Source organism: Balaenoptera borealis (genome assembly GCF_965194805.1).
Source record: "Balaenoptera borealis genome assembly, chromosome: 19".
Taxonomy (NCBI): domain Eukaryota; kingdom Metazoa; phylum Chordata; class Mammalia; order Artiodactyla; family Balaenopteridae; genus Balaenoptera; species Balaenoptera borealis.
In genome coordinates, this window is record NC_138878.1 from 345,567 (window position 1) to 366,924 (window position 21,358).

Sequence of the window (21,358 nt, forward strand, 5' to 3'; positions counted from 1 at the left end):
GGGTTCCTCCAGCACCTGGGTCATCCGTCACTGGCACCAAAATCACGCTGTCCTTCTACTTGTTTGGACAAAAGTGCATCTGCAGTCCAGCCAGAGCTCGCAGGGCAGGGTGGGAAGGCTGGCCGGTGTGCGGCCTCCATCCCGAGAGGTTTGGTCTTGGAGCCCGAGGGTGGCCCCAGGAGCAAACAGGTGCCCCTTCCAGGAAGGTTTGTCCTCCTGTAGGGAGCCTCCACCCCCATGTCACCAACACATCATGACAGAGGGCCAGAGGCTGGCTTCTGTTCTAGTCATGCCTGGGGTTGGCTCAAAACTCAGGCCTTGGAGGGCGAGACAAGCGGCAGCAGCAAAGGACCCGCCAGAGGCCCATCCGAGCAGAGTAACTCCCATACCCCCCTGGGCAGGCCCCCTGCAGCTCCATCAGGTCTGAGGTGCCCCGGGGACCCAGGAGCCCCCAGTCAGGAACGGAAGCCTAGAAGCACCCCCCGCCGCTCCCCTCCTCCCAACAGAGAAAGGGGGGAGGCCGGCCGAGACCCAGGCTGCCGGCCCCTGGGATGGCAGCCTTTGGTTTCCAAGGAGGAATTTTAGGCTATGTAAACCCACTCTTCTCTCACCCCTCAGAAAGGTCACTGAACTCGTCTTTTACCCGATCATCCGAGGTTGGAGATGGAACCTGCTTCTCACCCAACTGCCCTGAGAAACAAAGAACAAGACTCCAGTCACCCATCACCCCCAGACGGCCAGGCGGCGCTCCCCGTGAGGATGACGGGGAGCCTGGGGTCCCCCTGCCTCCAAGTCACTCACCTCCCGACCCATCCCCCACATGGGGGTGGCCCCAGCGCCGGGCCACCCCCATGTCGAGCCAACAGTAGCAACACCAGCAAGCCCAGCCCCTCCCCAGGGGTTCGGATCCAGCCGCTTTGGGATGGGATGACTTGTACTTTGTGGATGTTTTGGGACATTTAAAAAAATCACTGTTATCCGAGTACTGCAGGCACACAGTTTAGAAACCCAAGCAGTTCTAAGAACCGTGCAGCACAAGTCTCTCCCCTCCAGCGTGAGCGTCGCCCTCACTCTGAACCGTCCGGCGGCTGAGGGTCAGCACACGGGGCAGCCTGGTGCCCACACGGCAACAGGCGCCCACATGGGGGCCGAGAGACACGGGCCAGAAGCCAGCCTGGCCCTCCTAACACGACGTCTGCGAACAGCGGCGCCCAACCCACAGTGCCGTGGGATCGGGCCCCGAACAAGGGGCCGCCCAGAGCAGCCCGTCCACACTGGTCCCACCGGGCGCTGGCTGAGGCCCAGGGAGTGACCTGCAGCTGGCTCAGGAGAGCCTCAGACACCAACTGCTGTCGTGCCCCACGAGGCCCCCATCCTCTTCCACCCTCCGTGCCCTGGGCCCACGCAGGCTTAGAGGAAGCCTGGAGGGCAGACGAGGGTGCCTTCACAGAAAGTGCTGGAACAGGGTCCTTGGCCCCTCCCTGCTGTCAGACGGCCGTGAGGCGGCGCTGAGGCGGCCCCCAGCATCACCCCGGCCCCTCCGCGCACGACACCGCAGCCACCGCCCCAACACACGCTTCCTGTCGAGGGCTCTGCCTGGCCCAGGACTAGGAATCCTGGTCAGACAGCCCAGAGGTGCCTCCTACCTGGGGCCCCGCTGTGGGGGAGGCTTGGCTGAGGCGGGGGGCCCGGCCCAGGCCCCACCGGGTCGCCATCTGAAGGAGGCCGGGCTGTGTCCGTGCTGGGCAGCATCTCGGTCTCGGCCCCGGCCGCAGTCGCTCTGCCCTGGGAGCTCTGAGGGGCAGCCCCGCTGGGGCTGGACCCCCGATGCCGGGGGAGCCCCGGGGCCGAATCCTTGTCCCACGTCCGCCTGACGCCCAAGGCACCGTCCAGCAAGAGGGCCCCGCAGCTGGAGTCGGCGTCCATGGTGTAGTCGTGCCCTCGGTCGCAGCCCCACACAGCCCGGACGATGCCACAGTACTCGGAGGACAGGGTCCTCTGGAGGCTGGGCAGGGCCCCGCAGCCGGCCGCGTGTCCGTGCACCCACCCCACCAAGCCGCGCAGGCCCTGGGGGCTCGAAGCGATCAGGTCCACTGAGGAGAGGCAGAGACGCCAGGGCGTGGCCGGTCAGCACGCGCACCTCCCACCCCGCCCACCCCACGCCCCACCCCAGGGTTGCACTCACCCACACACGCTCCCTCCTCCGCCCCCGTCCGAGGCTGCACACCGACCCTGCAAAGGAGCAGTGCCGCCCACTGAGAGCAGGAGTGGGCCCGGCGGCTGCTCCGCGGGCAGTCTGAGTCCTCTCCTCCAAGGCCGCCCGCCGGGCCCCCCTGCCCACACACCCGTCGCACTGGTGCTCACGAGCGTCTGCCTCACCCGGCACGATGGGCTCCCCGTGCGGAGGCTCCCACCCGGGCCGCCCTGTGCCCACGCGGCCCCGCTTGCGGGGTCTCCTGCATGCCCCCAGCGAACAAGAGAGGGCGCCTACTTTGCGCAAGGCTTCCGGCGGCCCGTGGGGGGGACGTTGACCCTCTGCAGGAAAGACGTGAGGAGGCCGTGGCACTGGTAGAACTGGGAGTGGCAGTTCTTGCAGACAAACTGGGACAGAGCCGGGTCCTGGTGGACGGCCACCCCCAGGAGGCGCTGGAAATCCCGGACAAAAACACGGTCCCCAGGGGGCGGCCTTTCTGAGCTCTCCCCAGGCGCCCTGCCAGAGATGCTGCGGAGACTCCGGGAGGAGAACTTCCCGTGACAGAGGCGACAGTGCCCCATGGCCAGGGCCCGGGCCGTTCCTGGGCAAGCACAGGAAACATGAAGTCAGGCATGCAAGACAGCTCCCAGGGGAGGTGAGGCCCACACTCTGCCAGCCTCCCAGCTCCCGGAGCGGGGCCTACCCAGACATGCCCCTTAAACACAGGCGCAGGTCTGGGCCAAAGGCAGGCCTCTGGCTCCCATCTCCCAGGCGAATACACAGCCTTTGGGGAGAATGGCCAGTGGAGGGCCTTCTGGGCTAGAAAACCTTTCAAAGAATTCTAAATGCCTCCAAAACAAGGCCAGTTTTTTGGGGTTTTTTTTTTGGCTCCATTGGGTCTTCGTTGCGGTGCACGGGCTCTAGGCACATGGGCTTCGGAAATTGTGGCACGTGGCCTTAGTAGTTGTGGCTTGCAGGCTCTAGAGCGCAGGCTCAGTAGTTGTGGCACATGGGCTGAGTTGCTCCGCAGCTTGTGGGATCTTCCCGGACCAGGGCTCGAACCCGTGTCCCCTGCATTGGCAGGCAGATTCTTAACCACTGTGCCACCAGGGAAGCCCAACAAGGCCAGTATTACTCTGATACTAAAACCAGACAAGGACACAACAAGAAAAGAAAATTACAGGCCAATATTCCTAATGAATGTAGATGTAAAAATCTTCAACAAAATAACAGCAAACTGAATTCAACAATTAATTTAAAAGATCATGGAGACTTCCCTGCTGGTCCATTGGTTAAGAATCCGCCTTCCAAAAAAAAAAAAAAAAGAATCCGCCTTCCAATGCAGGGCACACGGGTTCGATCCCTGGTTGGGGAACTAAGATCCCACATGCCACGGGGCAACTAAGCCCACACACCACAACTACTGAGCCCGGCGCCACAACTACAGAGCCCACACACTCTGAAGCCCACGCGCCACAACTACAGAGTCCATGCACTCTGGAGCCTGCATGCCACAACTAGAGAGAAGTCCATGAGCCACAACGAAAGATCCCGTGTGCCACAACCAAGGCCCGATGCAACAAAAAAATATATAAATAAAATAAATAAATAAATAAGTAAATAAAAGATCATGCACAATGATCAGTTGGGATTTATTCCAGGGATGCAAGGCTGGCTCAACCTCCCCAAATCAATCCATGTGACACACATTAACAAAATAAAAAATAAAAATCATACAATCATATCAATAAATGCAGAAAAAATGTTTCACAAAATTCAACATCCATTCACGATAAAAACCTCAATAAATTGTGTACAGACAGAAAGTGTACCACAACATAATAAAAGCCATATATGACAAGCCCAGAGATAACATCATACTCAATGGTGAAGAGCTAAAAGCTTCCCTCTAAGACCAGGAACAAAGCAAGGATGCCCACTCTCACCATTTTTATTCAACATAGTACTGGAAGTCCTGGCCAGAGCAATTAGGCAAGAAAAATAAAAACCACCCAAATCATAAAGAAAGAAGTAAAACAACCTCTATTTGCACATGATATTATATATAGAAAACTCTGTAAGACTCCACCAAAAAAACTGTTAGAATAAACAAAGTCAGTGAAGTTGTAGAGTACAAAATCAATATACAAAAATTGGCTGACTTCTAAATACTAACACACTATTAAAAACTAAAACAACCAGATTTATAATTGTGTCAAAAAGAATAAAATCATTAGGAATAAATTTAACCAAGGAGGTGAAAGACCTGTACACTGACAACTATAAGACACTGAAGAAAGAAACTGAAAACACAAATAAATAGAAAGATAGTCCATGCTCGTGGGTTGGAAGAATTAATATTGCTAAAATGTTTACACTCCCCAAAGCCATCTACAAATTTAAAGCAACCCCTATCAAAATCCCACTGGTACTTTTCACAAAAATACAACAATCTTAAAATTTATATGGAACCAAAAAAAAAATAACCATGAATAGCCAAAGCAATCCTGAGAAACAAGAACAAAGCTGGAGGCGTCATTTCAAACTATATGGAGGCATGATCACGGAGGCATGATTTCAAACTATACTACAAAGCTACAGTAATCAAAACAGTACAGTGTTAGCATAAAAATAGACATGTAACCTAATAAAACAGAATAGAGAGCCCAGAAATAAATTCATGCATATAGAGCCAATTAGTTTACAACAAATGAGCCAAGATATACAATGGGGAAAGAACAGTCTCTTCAATAAATGGTGTTGGGATTGGGAGATTGGGATTGACATATATACACTAATATGTATACAATGGATAACTAATAAAAACCTGCTGTATAAAAAAATAAAATTCAAAAAAAAAAAATGGTGCTGGGAAAACTGGAGAGCCATATGCAAAAGAATGAAACTAGACCACCACCTTATATCATACTCAAAATAAACTCAAATGTATTACAGATTTGAAAGACCTGAAAGCATAAAACTGCTTCATAGAAGAAAACATAAAGGTAAGCTCCTTGATATGGGTCTTGGAGATGATTTTTTGGATTGCCACCAAAAGCAAAGGCAACAAAAGCAAAAATAAACAAATGGGACTACGTCAAACTAAAAAGTTTCTGCACAGCAAAGGAAACCATCAACAAAATGAAAAGGCAACCTACTGAATACGAAAAAAAGTTTGCCAATCATGTATCTGATAAGGGGTTAATAATCAAAATATGTGAAAAACTCATACAACACTATAATAAGAGCACAAATAATCTGATTTTAAAAATGAGCAAAGGATCTGAAGAGACCTCTTTCCAAAGAAGGCATACAGATAACCAACAGGTGCGTGGAAAGGTGCTCAACATCACTAATCATCAGGGAAATGCAAATTAAAACCACAATGAGATATCACTCCCACCTGTCAGAATGGCCATCACCAAAAAGTCAAGTAATAACAAGTGTTGGTGAGGATGTGGAGAAAAGGGAACCCTTGCGCACTGTTGATGGGAATGTAAATTGGTGCAGCCACTATGGAAACAGTATAGAGGTTCCTCAAAAAATTAAAAACAGAACTACTACACGGTCCAGCAATTCCACTGCCGGGTGTTTATCCTAAGGAAATGAAAACACTAACTTGAAAAGATATATGCAGCCCTATACTCACTGCAGCATTATTTATAATAGCCAAGGTATGGGAACAACCGAAGTGTCCACCAATGGGTGAATGTTTAAAGAAACTGTGGTACATATACACAATGGAATATTTACTCAGCCATGAAAAAGTGAGAAAATTCTGCCATTTCCAACAACATGGATGGACCTTAATGGCATTACACTAAGTGAAGTAAGTCAGATGGAGGAAGATGAATACCATATGATCTTACTAATACGTGGAATCTAAAAAAAGAAAAATCCTGAACTAATAGTTACAGAAAACATATTAGTGGTTGCCAGAGAAGGGGAGTGGGGTGGTGAGTGAAATGCATGAAGTGGTCAGAAGGTACCAACTTCCAGTTATAAGTCCTGGCAATGTGCTATACAGTATGGTAACTACAGATACTTCAGTATAATACTGCGTTGTATATTTGAAAATTGCTGAGATCTTAAAAGTAGATCCTAAAAGTTCTCATCTTAGAGAACTTAGAAGGGAAAACAACTTCTAACTACAAGGGGTGATGGATGTTACCTAGTACACCTGAAACCAATATCATGTTATGTGCCAATTATACCTCAAAAAACTCCTCCCCCCCAAAAAAATAATAATAAAAAAGAAAGTTTGAGTAAATAGATAAATGCCTCCACAGCTATGGAACTTCATAAACTAAGCTGGAAACTTCATTCCTCTTCACATCACCCTCCTGCGACCAGAACTGAAAGAGCCGCGCCCATGCTCTGCTTCTCCGGGGGTCTCCTGTCTGCAAGTGTAGACGATGCCACCTCCCTCTCTGCCCCGGGGGAGGACTGCATGAGAGAAGCGTGAAGTCCTTCTCGAGGGGGCAAAAGCATTACACGAAGGCAAAGTGCATATTAACGCCCATACCGCCTGCCAGGAGGGGGCCCCGGCACTCCTACACTTAACCCTCTTAGTTCTGTTTTAACGAAGAGGAAGCTAAGGCCCAGGCCAGATTAAGCCATTATCCAAGGAGCACAGGGCAAAACCACGACTGAAACTCAGGCCTGCCCGACAGACGGCAAGACTTGAGCACTAATTACTCAGTGAGCTCAGAGTGGGCGCCGAAAGGACAGCTGTCTTGCGAAACATCACCCAGCGCAGCTGCGGCGTCCGCCGCGGAGACCGCCTCACACCCTCCAGGCGGGGAGGCCTAGTCCGCTTTCTGAGGAGCCAAGGCACCCTGGGCCGGGCTGTCGCGGGGCGCGGGGGCGAGCGGGTGGTCGCGGGGGGCCGGGGAGTCACGGGGGGCCGGTGCTCCCCGGGGGCCGGGTGGTCGCGGAGACGGGTGGCCACGGGGGGCTGGGTAGTCACCGGAAGCCTGGGGGGTCGCGGGGGCACTCGGCGGTCACGGGGGGCCCCCGCCCGCCGCCCCTCGAGCCCGGACGGCAGGACCCACCTGCCTCGTCGGCGCCGTCCTCGCCCGCGTCCGCGCAGGCCCGCGTCGGGCCCCAGCCCAGCCGCGCAGCCACCAAAGCCGCCGCCTCGGCCACGTCGGGACCGCTGCGGGAGGGGCGGCCCCGGGCCCGGCCACGGCCACAGCTGCCGCCACCGGAGCTCCCGCGCTGCCCGGACACCCCGGGCGACAGGAAGCGCCCGAGCCGGTCCCGCTTCATCGCTGTGGCGGCGGCTTGAGCTCGGCCCCGGCGCTCCGCCCCGTCCGATTCCGTTCGGCCCCGCTCGGCTCCGCTCGGCTCCGCCCGGCCCCGCCCGGCCCTGCTCGGCCCGGCGCTCCGCCCCGTTCCTCCTCGCTCAGCCCCACTCGGCCCCGCTCGGCCCCGCTCGGCCCCGCTCGGCCCCGCTCGGCCCCGCTCGGCCCCCCTCGGCCCCCCTCGGCCCCGCTCGGCCCCGCTCGGCCCCGCTCGGCCCCGCTCGGCTAGCCGGGCCAAGAGGCAGGGCTAGGTATTGCTCCGCCCAGAGCCTCTCGTCCGCTAGGTTGGACTGTGCTCGCTCATTCAGTTCGACTCCGCCGTTCGGCTCCGCGGGACTCACTGGAGGCGGGGCGGGGCGATGAGGGAGGGGCGGGGCGAGTGATGGGGGCGAGGAGGGTGAGGAAACAGGGATTGGACGGATTGACAGCGGGAGGGGAGTGGCGAGGAAAGGGAGGAGGGGAGGGGAGAAGCGTAGCGAGGAGGGGCGGGGCGATGAGGGGAGGAGGGGACTGCGGAGGGGAGGGGCGGAGGAGGGCGGGGCAGCACGGCATGAGGCGGGAAAGGGGCGGGGCGTACGCGGTTGCCCTGTCACCGACAAGGAATGATGGCATCGGTAGTTGCACTTACACTGTCGTGGCAACTGCGGGAGGAGAGTATTTGAGAGCTCCGTCACCCCCACCTCCGCCCCTTCAGCTCCAGGAGCGGAGCGCGCCGCGCGTCGGGGGGCGGGGCTGCCGGAAGTGGCCGCACGCCGGTACCGCCTTTTCCGGCGGTCCGGGGCTCGGGCGGCACCCGCGCCCGCGCACGCCGCGTTCCGGTATCCGGGCCAACCGCCCCGCCCCTCGGCCGCCACCGCCTCCCCCGCCGGCGCCATGGCCGCTGCGGTCGGGGACGGCGCGGTGAAACCGCTTCAATGCGCCATGAAGCTGGCCAACGGGGCCATCGAGCTGGACACCGGCAACCGGCCCCGGGTGAGGCGGGCGGGGCGAGGCGGGGGCGGTCGCCGACCCGCGGCCAGCCCGGTGGGCGTGGGCGAGGGCGGGGCTGCGGGGTGGGCGCCTCCAGGCCTCTCCGAAGGCTCCGGGGCGCGGGCTCGGGCTTCGGCCGTGACCTTGGACAGCTCCCGCCGGCTCCTGCCCTCAGTTTTCCCGTCTGTTCAGCAAGTCGGGAATATGAGCCGAGGTGTTTTCATTTGTGAAGGGGACTCAGGAGGGTCCGTGAAGCAGCCTTCCAAAGTGTATCTGGCAGACAATCCCGTGTGTTTGTATAGTTTGGGGGCGGGCCCTGTAGCTTTAGTCAGATTCCCGAAGGGGACGGTATCCATAAGAGGTTAGCTGCGGCTTTCCAGTCGCCTTCAGAGCTTGTTTGGAAGGAAATGCCGGCGGGGGAGGGGTGTGGCTTGTCTCCAAGAACGAGTGTTAATCCTAAGGGTGGCGACCGCGTGGAAAAGCCGGCTGAGTCACACCGGGCCGCCCAAGGAGGGGAGGAGGCCGCGGGTGCCTCCGAAAGGCATTCCGGTCTTCCATCCGCTGCCTTCCCCAAGTCGGGATCCTAGGGCAGCAAATGCCCCTACAAGTCAGAAATCCTTCCCGGAACCCATTTTATCCTTATCTGAGGTGTAGACTTAAAGGTGGGTAATTTGAGAACGGGGATGCAGCAAAACAAACAAAAAGCAAAGCACCATGCTATGGTTCCAAACGCCCTGAGCTCTGTCAGGGAGCCCTGAACAGGACGGTACGATCACCCTCTTGAAAATACTGACATTCTAGTGTCAGACTGCTGCGTGCCCAGGGAATACTTACTCTGGGGTTCGGGAAAGGGTTTCCCAGAATCCGAGTCAGAAAGTGATTCTGAGATTTACAACACACTCCCTGATTCACCTCCCAGGAAATATTTTTTTAAAGCCACTGAGTGAATGGCCCCTGAGTTACACAGGAAGAGAACTTGTTGCATAGAGTGGAGAATGGCAGCACCTGCCAAGGCTCCTTACCCTGGCCCACTGACAGAGAACCTCCATTCCTTCCTGTGCTGGAGAGAAAGGCCGTGATGCCAGCTTCAAGTCTAGAGAAGAGGGGTACTCTCCATGCCCCAGCAGAGCAGTTACCAGTGAACCCGCTCGGCCACTGCAGGTGTATCTCACAGATAAGCAGGCACCACCGTTCCTGTGTTTCCACAAGGGCACTGAGCAGGCATGATGGAATTATGCGCCTCTACTGGCCTGACCGCTGCCATTTCTCTTCCCTGGGCACAGGAGGCATATACAGAATACCTGAGGAGCGTCCACTACATCTCCCAGGTGCTGCTAGAAGAAGTGGAGACCTCCAAAGGTACAGCTCCTCCCAGGCCGGGCAGACTGTGGACAGCTTAGCCTTTGATGGGTCCCAGGACCCCAGGCCTGGGGCTGTCCTGTGTCTTACCTGCTGGGCCATTAGTAGAAGGTGGGCGGCTGAGCACTCAGTAAGCATGAGCGTGACAGGGAGCAGGAAGGGACGGCTGCTGTGACTGAGGGGATGGAGATGGGCTGGGACATGACCAAAGACTGGACACTGAACCCCAGTCCAGGGAGGAGTGAGCTGCACGATGGTGGAGGGCTGGGGGCAGCGTCCCAGCAGAGGGCGTTGCAAAGGCCCTGAGGTGAGAGTGGGTGCCAGATACAAGAAGGGTAGGCAGGCTGGAGAGGGGAAGGTGCAGTTGGGGCCGGCAGGTCCTTGGGATGGACCTGGGGTTGTTCTGGCACGAGGCGAAGCTCGTGGAGGCTTTGTGGGGAGAGGCCGGCATGGGAGCAGATCCTCCAGGAGGCTTCCACAGTGAGGACAGCAGTGGTGGGACTGCCTCCGGTGGAAGGAGCGAAGGGCTTGGGGCGTGTTCTCTAAAGATGGGCCTCACCAGACATTCCAAGGGGTCAGTGAGCTGCCCGGAGTGGGGGGTGCAGGAGGCAGCAGGAGCAGACGTGAGGGAAGAATTGAGGCCTCCGTCAGGAGCACATTCTGCTCGAGGTGTCCAGCAGCCCGACAGCAGTCAGGGAGAGGTGGGGGTCTCCACCCGGGGGAGCCAGGGAGCTCAGCAGAGCTCTGGGCACTGAGAGGAGGGCACGGTGGGAGCAGCCGCGAGGGGACGTCCTAGAGGAGAGACCTGAGAGAAGGGCAGGACTGAGTGGGTGAGGGCCACTGCACTGGGAGTAACGTGGCTGAACGAGGGTGTGGTGAGGGTCCGGCCGTGAAGGGAACAGGGGTGGATCAGGAGCCGGGGCTGCTGGTGTCCAGGGGAGAGTGTCAGGTGGCAGCTCCTACACCATGAGTTTGCTGACAGGAGCGATTCCCAGAGGGAGTGCAGAACAGAAGTCCTCCAGCCGCACCAGGGGTGAGCGTGGACACAGCCAGAGGGCGGGAGATGGGTTTTGAAACTGTCTCTGTGAAACAGCCATGCTGACTGCAGGGCCCACCTGGGGGAGGAGCTGTAAGTAAAGTGAAGCCGTCAGTGAGGAGAGAAGGCCCAGTTAGTTATAGAGAAGGCTCTGATGGTCCAGGTGACAGGACAGGACAGCCACACACAGGGCCAGGAGGTAAACCCAAGGCAGATGGTCAGAGATGAGGAGGGAGTGGGCTCACCTTTGTTTCTATCCCAGCAAGAATCTGATTAGCGGTAGAGGTGATGGTGACCACCTTTCTTGTCGCTTGCTCCCCAGAAGCTGGGGAAACTGTGACCCCTGACACCTCGAAGATGCTGAAGCTGGCTGAGCAGTGTCTGGAGAGGGCCCAGTCGACAGCTGCCAAACTTGGTGGGTGTCCGGCAGAAAGCTTTCTTAGGACATCACCCCCCCCAAGTCTGCATCTCCTTTTTTTTTTTTTTTTTTAAATTAATTAATTTATTTTTTGGCCGCGTTGGGTCTTCGTTGCTGTGCGTGGGCTTTCTCTAGTTGCAGTGAGCAGGGGCTATTCTTTGTTGCAGTGCGCGGGCTTCTCATTGCAGTGGCTTCTCTTCGTTGCGGAGCACAGACTCTAGGCATGCAGGCTCAGTAGTTGTGGCTCGCGGGCTCTAGAGCGCAGGCTCGGTAGTTGTGGCACACGGGTTTAGTTGCTCCACAGCACATGGGATCTTCCCGGACCAGGGCTCGAACCCTTGTCCCCTGCATTGGCAGGCAGATTCTTAACCACTGAGCCACCAGGGAAGCCCCAAGTCTGTATCTCCTTTGTGGAATGTCAGGCCCCTGTGCAGACCCTTGGCTACGTATGTCTTACAGGGAAAACATGCCTGAGGCCAGCCATGCCTGTGGCTGCTCCCGTCCCCTCTCCGACCAGCCGACACCGCCGGGTATACTCAGATGAGGGAGGGAAGCTCTCTCCATTTCTGCCGCCTGAGATCTTCCAGAAGCTTCAGGTTGTAGAGTCACAAAGCTCTAAGAAGTAAGATGGGTCAGAACGGAAGGTGGGCTAAGCCTGGGTTTGGAGGCAAAGTGAGCTAACCGTGGTGGATTTAGTCAAAAGGGATCCCAGAATGGAAATACCTGGTGCCTGGCAGAAACAAATGCAAACTGTCTCTGGAGCAAAGCACCTTCAACTTTCATAAAATGAGTGGTACATAGTCAAAGATAACCAAGCACAGAAAGAATCAAGAAACTGTAAACGAGAGGTAGGTAGCAGAAACAGACCTGCAAAGTCTTCAGATAGAGTTATGGGACACAGATTATAATACAATCACGCTTTCTGTATTTAGAGAAATAAAAAGCAAGTTTGAAAATACCTGCAGGGAACAAGAAGCTATAAAATCTGACTTATAATAGGGGTCAAATAGAATTTATAATAGGGGTCAAATGAGAACCAAGTAGAAACAAAATTAAAAATACTGAAATTATTTTTAAACACTAATCAGAAACAACGACAACAAATTTTATTCTCCTGTAAACATACACACATGCACACAAAAAGAAGGGGACAAGTTTAAAAGAGCAGAGTAGACACAGCTAAAGACAGAATTAGAGAGTTGGATAAAAGGTTAAAAAATACCCTGAATAGCTCACACACACAAAAACACATAGAAGGTCTAACGGGTTATTGGAATTCCAAAGAAAGATGAGAAAGAAAATGGGAGAGGAGCATTATTTGAAGAGATAAAAGCAATTTTCTAGAACTGGTGAAAGACACTGAGACAAAGATGCCAGAATCCCAGCAGGATAAGCAAGAGGATGGGCTCTTCCTGCTGCTGCTGCCAGGCCTTGAGCCACAGCTACACCCTGTCTCTGCATGTGCAGTTCTGGGGCAGGGCCAGGCACCAGACTTCCGTCCCAGGATAGTCTCGTGTCCCCATGACTTACTCCTCCCACCCATGAAAGCAGGAAGACGTGGGACCAGACGTTTTGATGGTGAGGGGGCTGTTGGTGGCTGTTACAGAGTAGCTGTGAGACACCCCCCCACCCCCACCCCGCTTTCATGGGTTGCAAACTAATCTCGCTGTTTGGCTCACATGGTGCCTTCAAAGAGTTTCAGGCTGTTAAGAAACACATGTGACTGGTGTGTATAAAGGTCTGGAATCCAGGCAGTAGGGCCATGTTTCAGGGAGGCAGGTGTCTCCCGCCCACCCCAGACCTCCTCCCTCCTTTACATTCCTGCCTGCCCCCATCACCACCTCCTCACCTTCTGGTCTCAAGGCAGGGTCAGGAAGGGACCTCAGGTGACCAGAGCGTTCCTGGGCTTCCTGGAGCCTGGACAGCAGCTTGTCACCATTCCAGGGAGTTGACACCCCTGGAGGAGGCGTCCCTGCAGAATCAGAAGCTGAAGGCTGCCTATGAGGCCCGGATGGCCCGTCTGGACCCCAGCCAGGCCATGCAGAAGACATCCCTGGTGAGCGGAGCCCAGGAGGGTCTGGAGTGAGGGCGGTGGGGGAAGTAGGCCTTATTCCATCCTTCCCGTCCTAGACCCTGTCCCTGCAGCGGCAGATGATGGAGAACCTGGTGATCGCTAAAGCCCGGGAGAAGACAGTATCCTTTCCGTCCATCCTTAGTGTGCAGAGGCTTCAGCTGAGGGAGGGGGCAGGGAAGTAAAGATGCCAGGATTCAGGTGTGGAAACAGAGTTCTTCCAGTTTCGGAGACACTTGTCCTCAGGGGGTGGTTCCTGCCCAGCCCCGCTTCCTCTCGCCTCCCGGCCTTTACACAGGCCACCCTGCCCCTCCCAGCACCCACAGACTCCTCTCCACCCCTCAGGTCGACTAGGACTTGCCTTCCCTCCCTGAGCGGGCCTGTCCTCTGGCCCAGCCCCTCCTCCCACCCATCCCAAAGGGCCCGGTGTCCGGCAGGGCGCTGGGACGCCGGGGGGTTCGTGCACGCCGCGTCAGAAGGGCCTTGACTCTGCCGCCCCAGCTGCAAAGGAAGATGGAGGAGCGCCGGCTGCGGCTCCAGGAGGCCGCCAACAGGTGCGTCTCCGCCTTCGGTCCCGGGACTCCTGGGGGGGCCAGGTGGGGACTCCCGCGCCCGCCTGTCCAGCCCTGAGGCCCCCAGACCTGTCCTTTCTCCCAGGAGGTTCTGCAGCCAGGTTGCCCTGACCCCCGAGGACCGGGAGCAGCGGGCCCTCTACGCCGCCATCCTCGAGTACGAGCAAGACCACGTGAGTGCGCGGGGCGGGGCGGGGCGGGGCGTCCGCAGGGAGGCCTGGGCCCCTGGGCGTGGCCTTGGCTTGGGAGGAGGGGCTTCCCGCGGGCTCTCCCCCAAGGTCTCCTGTCCTGCAGGACTGGCCAAAGCGCTGGAAGGCCAAGCTCAAGAGGAGCCCAGGGGACCTGTCCCTGGTGACCAGCCTGGTTTCCCACCTGCTCAGGTACCGGCCGTCAGCCCCTCCCCCGGCTGCAGGCTGATGGCGGAGGAAAGGATTAAGAAGGAGAGAGGAGCGAGGCGGTCTGGGGTGACCGCACGGGCAGCAGGCCACGCTGGCTCTCTCGGAGGCCCCCGCCTGTGACCCCGGGGCCGCCTGTCCGCGAATGGCCTTTTGGCTTCTCAGAGGGGTGGGACAGGCCTTACCTGCAACATTCAGCCACGAGGAATAGTCCGTGCGTCCCTTCTCTGAAATCCCTCACGGCGGGGCCACGTGGCCGTTGGGTGGGGGTCGGGTAAGGGCCTCGCAGGGTCGGCGGGCCTTCTCAGCCCCCCGGGTCACCCAGCGAGGGGACTGCAGCCCCAGCCCGACGGGGCTGCCCTCACACGCTGCCTCTCCCCCCACTCACAGCGTCCCCGACCACCCCATCTCGCAGCTCCTGAAGAAGCTCCAGTGCGCGGTGTACCGGGCGCTGTACCCCATCGTGAGCAGGGGCGCCGCCTCGGCCCTGGGCTGCCGTTCCCTGCCCCCCGACGCCGACGGGCTGCTGGCTCCTGGAAGCCGGCGGCTCCGGCCCTCTCAGAGCCTCTACTGCATGCCCTCCCCCCCGGAGCCCAGCCCAGCCCCAAGGCCCACAGACGGCACCTCCGCCAGCGCCTCCATCCCCCCACCCCACCCCGGCAACCCGGACAGCGGGGCAGACGGCAGCCCCGCGGGGCCTCCCTCACCCCTGGCGGACACTTCATCCGACCTGCCGGGCAAGGACAGCTCCTTCGGGGACCTGGAACAGTTCTTGGCTACTCCTGAGAGGAGGGGCCGGGGCCCTGGGGGGCGGCCTGAGCCCCAGCCCCCAGGGGTAACGAAGGAGCCGTTGCTGGAGCAGCTGAAGGGCACCGTGCAGGACATACACGACGCCATCGGTGAGGCCCGCGGCGCGGGCCGGGTGGGCGGTGGGGGAACTGCTCTGTCTGAAGCCCGCACCCTCGGAAAACTTGTCACAGGCCAGGGATGGGCCCGGTCCGGCGGAGGCTTCCTCTGGGTGGCATCCAGGCCGGCCCTGCTCTGCAGAGCCCTCCCCTGGGGCCACGCGTCCAGTTTAGCAGAGAGGCACACACCCTGCCCCAGAGAGCTGCTGGGGCCGGCAGTGGCCAGGGTCTGCCTCCATCCCTGGCTGTCTCCTCACGGGGCCACACGGGGAGAACAGCCGGGTCCGTTTCACTCTTGTGTTTGGGGGAGGGTCTGCCATCAGAGCCTCTGGCTGCCAGGTGGTCCTAGCTGCCCCGTTAGGTCCGACCCCCGCCCTTCCAAACCCAGGGCTCTAGCTGTGTGCGGCCTGGTGGCGGCTCATCTTCTTAGCTTTTTCCATTTTGAGAAGAGTGTGTGGGTTCCGTAAGGGGCCCAGGGTGGCAGGGGACTTCACGTCCCTTCCAAGGAGGAAGGCTGTCAGGGTTTCCTAAGAAGCAGCGAGAGAGGCCTCGCAGTCTGGGGCCCGTGTTGTGTGAGAGACTCTGGGTGAGTACCCCCTCCTCCCCGGTGGGGGGCGGGTTCCTTCATCTCCCTGGGCCTCAGATTTCTTGTCTTCAGATATGCTTCTGAAGTTCCTCTGGGTGCCACAGTTTGGGGTACAGACCCTTTTCAGAAAGAAGCTGTCTTATGCCCTTCCTCCCAGGCTTGTCTCCTTGGCCCCCTGGGGGAGCTGCATATGACCCTGTGACCCCTAGGGATGAGGGCCCCGACTCCCTGCACCGACCTGGGCCGCAGCGTTTGAAGTCGGGGTAGGCAGGGCCAGGCAGAGCCCCTCCTGCTGAGCCAGGAAGCTACCTGTGGCTCTGCCCATCCCAAGGCTGGCTCTGGGGCGGCGGGGAGGAGCAGGCAGGTGGGGAACCCTTCCTGGGCACCCCAGGTTGGCTGCGGGTGGGAGAGGCCTCCAGGGGCTGCCAGCGGGGCTGGAGGTCCCAGCTGTCCCCACAGTGCCGCTGTACCGGCTCTGCTCCCGGCAGACAGGCTGCTCTCGCTGACCCTCCTGGCTTTTGAAGGCCTGAACACGGCCGCCTCCAAAGACCGCTGCCTGGCCTGCATCGAGGAGCCCTTCTTCTCCCCGCTGTGGCCCCTGCTGCTGGCCGTGTACAGGTGCGGCCCCGCCGCGTGTGTGCATCCCTGAGCTGCCTTCCTTCCAGGCCTCCTCAGGTGTTGCGCGTGTGCAGGCGGTGCCACGCCCACCCGCCCACGGTTCGGGGCGTGGCCGGCTTTCCCCAGCCCCGCCCCTGTCCCCTCCCGGGCGGGGCCCTGGGCCGCTGAGCCTGGCCTCTCTCTGTCCCAGGAGCGTTCACCGCCTGCGGGAGGCCGCCCTGAGCAGGAGCATGGAGCTGTACGGGAACGCGCCCCCGGCGGCCGTCGGCGTCCCCACCAAGCTCCTCCCCCGGGACCCCGAGGCCACGGCAGCCGGCGCCTACCCCTACTGTGCCGCCGCCCAGGAGCTAGGGCTGCTGGTCCTGGAGAGCTGCCCCCAGAAGAAGCTGGAGTGCATTGGTGAGGGGGGACGGTTTGGTTGGAGTAAAGGGAGAAGGGGGTCAGATCAGACAGAGTCCCGTCCCAGAGGGCGACTGGAGTCTGCGCCTTCATCCCTCAGCGGCAGGCCCTTCTCCTGTCCGGTGGGGGTGTGTCCCGTGGGACATGAGTGGTGATCGTCCAGGCTCTGCCCAGCCCTGCACGCGATGGGGGTGGGGCAGTGCCCGGGGCCGTACCGGGACGCGATCCCCACCCCCTCACCCAAAGCCTGGCTTCTGCGACGCAGTGCGGGCCCTGCGGGTCATCTGTGCCTGCGCGGAGGACTACCACCGGGCTCGCGAGGCTGCGCCCCAGCCGGGCATCGCCGCCATGTGAGTCCCAGGAGGCCGCGGCCTGTGGTGGGGACCGGGCGCGGGAGGGGCTGCCTTCAGAGGCCAGGGGAGCGGGAACCTTTCCCCCCAGGCCCCGGCACTGGGACCTCGGGTTCCCGCCCGGCGCCTGGCCCTGCTTCTCCTTGGGGAGAGTGCGGCCCATTTCCACCAAAGACCCCGGGCTCCAACCGTGCTGACGACGCGGTCCAGCCCCTTGCTAACCCGGTGGCGTGGGCCCCCCTCAGGCGCACACTTGGGGAAGCCGCCCTGGTCCTGTGCTGAGCCCCAGCCTGGGGTTCCTGCACCGCCCCTGCCCCAGCCTCCTGAGGCGGGCAGGGGTCTTCCCCACCTGGGTCCTGCCTTACCTCACCTGGACCGGCCTGTAGCCAGCAGCCTCCTTCCCTGGCCCTGGCGCCCACCTGGGGCTGGCGAACCCTCACCCTATGCCAGAGACCGGGGTCACCCTGAAAGCACCTGTCCTTGCAGCCGGCTGGGTGGGCGGCGGGGTCAGGCCGGGGGACCCACCTGGCTGTCACCAGCCACCATCACTATTTTATTACCATCTGGTCTCCGAAAAAGTTGCAGCAGGTGAAAGGGCCCCAGGACTGAAAGTGTTTCTGAGTCCCAGCTGCAACCCCATGCTAGCTCTCTCCTCAGGACATCCGAGGAGCGGGGGGGGGGGGGGGGGGGGGCGCTGTGTGTCCCTGCAGGTGTGTGGCACCCAGGGAGGTGGGGGCAGGAGTCCCTGGTTGGTCATCAGGTTCAAACCAGTCTGCCTCCGTGCTCCTCGCTCAGAGTACTGGCCCGTGGGCCCTTCGCCAGGGTTTTGAGCATCCCCCAGGGCCTCCCTTGCTCACTTAGGTGCCTCTTGCGGAGGGTCTGGGGTACCTGGAGTGGCACGTGAGTGACCCTGACCCCAGGAGTGAGCAGACTGCCTGGGACATGGGCTGTCCTCTCCGTCACCCCGTCCCCGGGCTCGGGCAAGCTCACGGGAGAGCTTCACTGTGGGGCCTCCCTGGTCCAGCCCTGGGCTCTGCGGCACAGGGTCCCCATTCAGGATGGCCGCGGCGCTCCCAGGTGGTCTCTTGTCACGCTGACCCGAGCCCACCCCCAGCCCCCTGAGGCCGGCGGGCAGGAGGGGCACAGGGACAGCATCCAGCAAGCCCAAGGCTGCTCCAGGGACCAAGCTGGGAGGCTTCAGGGCTGTGGGGATTGAGCAGCGCCCCCAGTCCCTGGAGCCTCCTGGCCGGCTCTGCATCTCCCCAACAGTGGCGCCGACGACCTGCTGCCCATCCTGTCCTTTGTGGCGCTGAGGAGTGGCCTCCCCCAGCTGGTGTCGGAGTGTGCAGCCCTGGAGGAGTTCATCCACGAGAGGTGGGAGCCTCGGGCCAGCGTGGGGGCTGAGCTCGTGCTCCCACCCATGCATGGGGCCCACGGCCCCTCTCCCTGCCCCTCACCCAGCACGCCGCCCAGAGGAGCCAGGGGGCCATCCCCTGAGCAGCGTCTGCCTGGGGAGTGGGCCGTCCCCCAGCCCAGCGCCCTGACAGCCCATGGGACCTCAGCATCCAGGTTCTGCCCCGCAAGGGCAGGTGCCCCTTCCAGAACGTCGGGGTCTCCTTGCATCCCTCCAGTGACAGGTGCTTGTGCCGCCTCCGTGCAGGTACCTGATCGGAGAGGAGGGCTACTGCCTGACGTCACTGCAGAGCGCCCTGAGCTACGTGGAGCTGCTGCCCCGGCGGGCCCTGGGCAAGTAGCAGAGGACGGGCTGGCCAAGGACTGGCCCGGAGGCACCTGCATGGGGCGGTGGGCTGGCCGAGGTGGGGCTCTCGCCCCCGCCTGACATCAGCCCCTAGGGCTCAAGGAGGCCCCCTCTGCTCCTGATAGGATGGGGCTGACCCGAGTCAGCTCCCAGGAACCAGGCCCTTCTCTTTCCTGTCCCCACCTGTGAGAGGCCCCGTGCAGGGAAACTGGGCTCCCCTGGGGCCTGCACAGTCCGACGGCTCAGTCCGCTGATGCCCCGCAGGCCCCGCCAGCCCAAGGACAGGGGGGCCGTGGGCCTGACTGAGGGCAGGTCTGCTTCTCTCCCTTCCCATCCCCCGTGACACGCGGAGCTCCCTGAGCCAGGTTCTTGTCTGAGTCGAGGAGAGAGCCTGTCACCCCACAAGAGGCCTGGGGCCCAGGTGGGTTTAGACTGTGCTATTTATTTATTGGTCACTGACCACTCTGTCCTGGAGACCCAGGTGTCCCCAGGGCACCTGCCCATGTGTGGGAACTCTGAGCCACACTCCCACCCTTGGCAATGGGCATGGACATCCTGAGACCCCTGGCAAATCCCCACTCCCACTCAGCCCCTTCGGGGTCGGTGTGAACCCAAGGGTCGGCGCCTGCCTGTAGCCCCACCACCTGCCCACCCTGACTGTTACAGGCCCCTGGGCAACCAATGACCCAGCTGGAAATAAAGAGGTCACTGGTGTCTCCGTCAGCGCGGCTCACCTGCTCCCCATCCCACTGGCCAGGCGGAGGCCTGGGCAGCACAGCCACTCCCAGCCAACCAGCCAGAGCCAGACAGTCCCAGAGGCCCCTGGGGCCATCGCCAAGCCCAGCTCGCCTCCCAGACCTCTGCCCAGGAGTGGGATCCGTGGGGCTGCTCCTTCTAGCACTGGACACACTCTGGGGGGCCTAGCAGGTTGGCAGGGTCAGAGGTCATCACTGGGCAGGACCTGAGCCTGGACCACTCCTCCCGAAGGGTTCCCAGGAGTCATGTTGCTCTCCAGGTGGGGAACACATGCAGGTGGCCCGGCCCCAGCCTCGGGCAGCACCTGCCACCATGGCAGAAAGTGGTGTGGGAGCAGCGTGGGGGTCTCTGGGGAAGGCTCAGCTGGACCTGACTGTGTGTTCTGTGCACGCAGTGTCCCAAGGCTGTGCGGGAACCTCGTGAGGAAAGTGAGGCACGGAAGGGGAAACGCCTTCTCCAGGCCACACCTCCCGGTGGCAGAGCTCGCTTCGAGCCCAGCAGGTTGACTCCGGAGGCCAGAGAGGGCCGGGGACGTGACCCCAAGGGCAGGCCAACCCGAGTTCCGGGGGCAGCTGCCTCTTTCGGGAGCCTTTGTGGGCAGGGGTCCCCTGCCCACCAGCACCCCAGGAACGACAGGCGGGCACCCGCCTGCTCACCCTGCCCTGCCCTCAAAGCTCTCAGTCCCTGAGTCCCTGCCCTCTCCAGAGGAAGCCCCCTAGCCCTGGACACAAGGCCCAGCCAGCCATGAAGCCTGGGGAGGCTGACCCACCTGCTCCAGGCCTTGGCGGTCTCAAGGATGGGATTTTAAGCCCCCTTTCATAGAGCAGGTGGACGGTGGAGTGAAGCCTGACCGTGGGCGCTCCTGCTGGCTTTGGGGAGCTCTCTGGAGGTGCTGATCAGACGGCCTTCCTGCTGCTGACTCTGGGCCAGTCCTTCAGCCTCTCCCAGCCTACAGCCTTCCGTAAGACGGGTGAGTGATGGATTCTTCACACAGAAAATCCTGCAGATCAACAAGAAAAAGGCAGGAGCCCCAGTCAGGAAAATAGCAAAGGCTGTGAACAGGCTGTCTTCAGAAGAAGAACTTTAAAAAGCTCATCAGCATAAGAAGAGGTGTTTAAAGTCATTTTAAAAATCAAGAAATGCAAATTAAAACACAAGACAGACCTTCCCTTGCACTGAACTGGTGAAGATGAGACAGCTGGATGATGAGGAGAGTGGCGCTGCCTGGGAGACTGGACCCAGCCGCACGGTGTGCAGCGTGCTGGGCGGTGGTCCAGGGAGCTGCGGTCCTGGCCGAGGTAGGTATTCACTGACCCTCCCACCCAGCTGCTCCTCCCGGTTATAGCCCAGGGTCACAGGAGGACCCCTACGCAGCTGGTGCTGAGGCAGTGTGGCGTCCACCCCCCTGCTGTGTAACAAACCAGCCCACTCACTGGCTTAAACATGCGACAGCCATTTGCTTTGCTCGTGAAACTCCCATCTCGGCAGGGTTCAGTGGGGACATCTTATCTCTGCCCCACCTGCAGCTTCAGCTAGGTCAGCTACCTTCCAAGTTGGGGTGACCCAAGGTCAAGGGGTTGGGGTCATTTGGAGATTTGTCTACACGTCTGCCATCAGTGAGGGCCTCAGGGTTGTGGGAACAGCCGTGGGAGGCCTGCATTCATT

At 59.7% G+C, this 21,358-nt stretch overlaps 2 protein-coding genes across 25 annotated transcripts in view; one reads left to right on the top strand and one right to left on the bottom strand.

Moving 5' to 3' along the window:
- The window catches only part of ZNF276 (zinc finger protein 276), a 41,718-nt gene extending 33,480 nt beyond the window's left edge, over positions 1–8,238 (bottom strand). For 2 of the 7 annotated variants that reach the window (XM_082369525.1, XM_082369527.1), the window contains exons 1-5: positions 7,249–7,613; positions 2,492–2,795; positions 2,186–2,232; positions 1,647–2,093; positions 612–690 (exon numbers count right to left, since the gene is read on the bottom strand). In XM_082369525.1, the coding sequence (XP_082225651.1) occupies positions 612–690; positions 1,647–2,093; positions 2,186–2,232; positions 2,492–2,795; positions 7,249–7,465 (1,094 nt within the window). In that variant the 5' untranslated portion in view covers positions 7,466–7,613. Of the gene's footprint in view, positions 1–611; positions 691–1,646; positions 2,094–2,185; positions 2,233–2,491; positions 2,796–7,248; positions 7,616–8,128 lie in introns of those variants that run through there. The other 5 variants (XM_082369524.1, XM_082369521.1, XM_082369526.1 and 2 more) reach the window with 5 other exon arrangements.
- A 29-nt stretch (positions 8,239–8,267) lies between these two features.
- On the top strand, positions 8,268–20,224 carry VPS9D1 (VPS9 domain containing 1). 18 transcript variants are annotated; one of them, XR_014237946.1, is made up of 17 exons: positions 8,270–8,472; positions 9,753–9,828; positions 10,811–10,861; positions 11,187–11,279; positions 11,742–11,904; positions 13,146–13,338; positions 13,413–13,475; positions 13,855–13,907; positions 14,011–14,098; positions 14,220–14,305; positions 14,711–15,219; positions 16,300–16,429; positions 16,620–16,828; positions 16,929–17,178; positions 18,448–18,552; positions 18,839–19,358; positions 19,604–19,660. XR_014237946.1 is itself a non-coding variant. In XM_082369504.1 (17 exons), the coding sequence occupies exons 1-17, from the start codon at positions 8,374–8,376 to the stop codon at positions 20,114–20,116; spliced, it is 2,283 nt and encodes a 760-aa protein (XP_082225630.1). In that variant the 5' UTR covers positions 8,270–8,373; the 3' UTR covers positions 20,117–20,224. The 18 variants fall into 18 exon arrangements, 17 of the variants coding, with proteins under 17 accessions (XP_082225643.1, XP_082225645.1, XP_082225644.1 ...); XM_082369504.1 differs by lacking the exon at positions 19,604–19,660 and adding an exon at positions 20,088–20,224 and having other exon boundaries at positions 18,839–18,924; XM_082369515.1 differs by lacking the exon at positions 19,604–19,660 and adding an exon at positions 20,088–20,224 and having other exon boundaries at positions 8,272–8,472; positions 17,075–17,178; positions 18,839–18,924.
- The last annotated feature ends 1,134 nt before the right edge of the window (positions 20,225–21,358 follow it).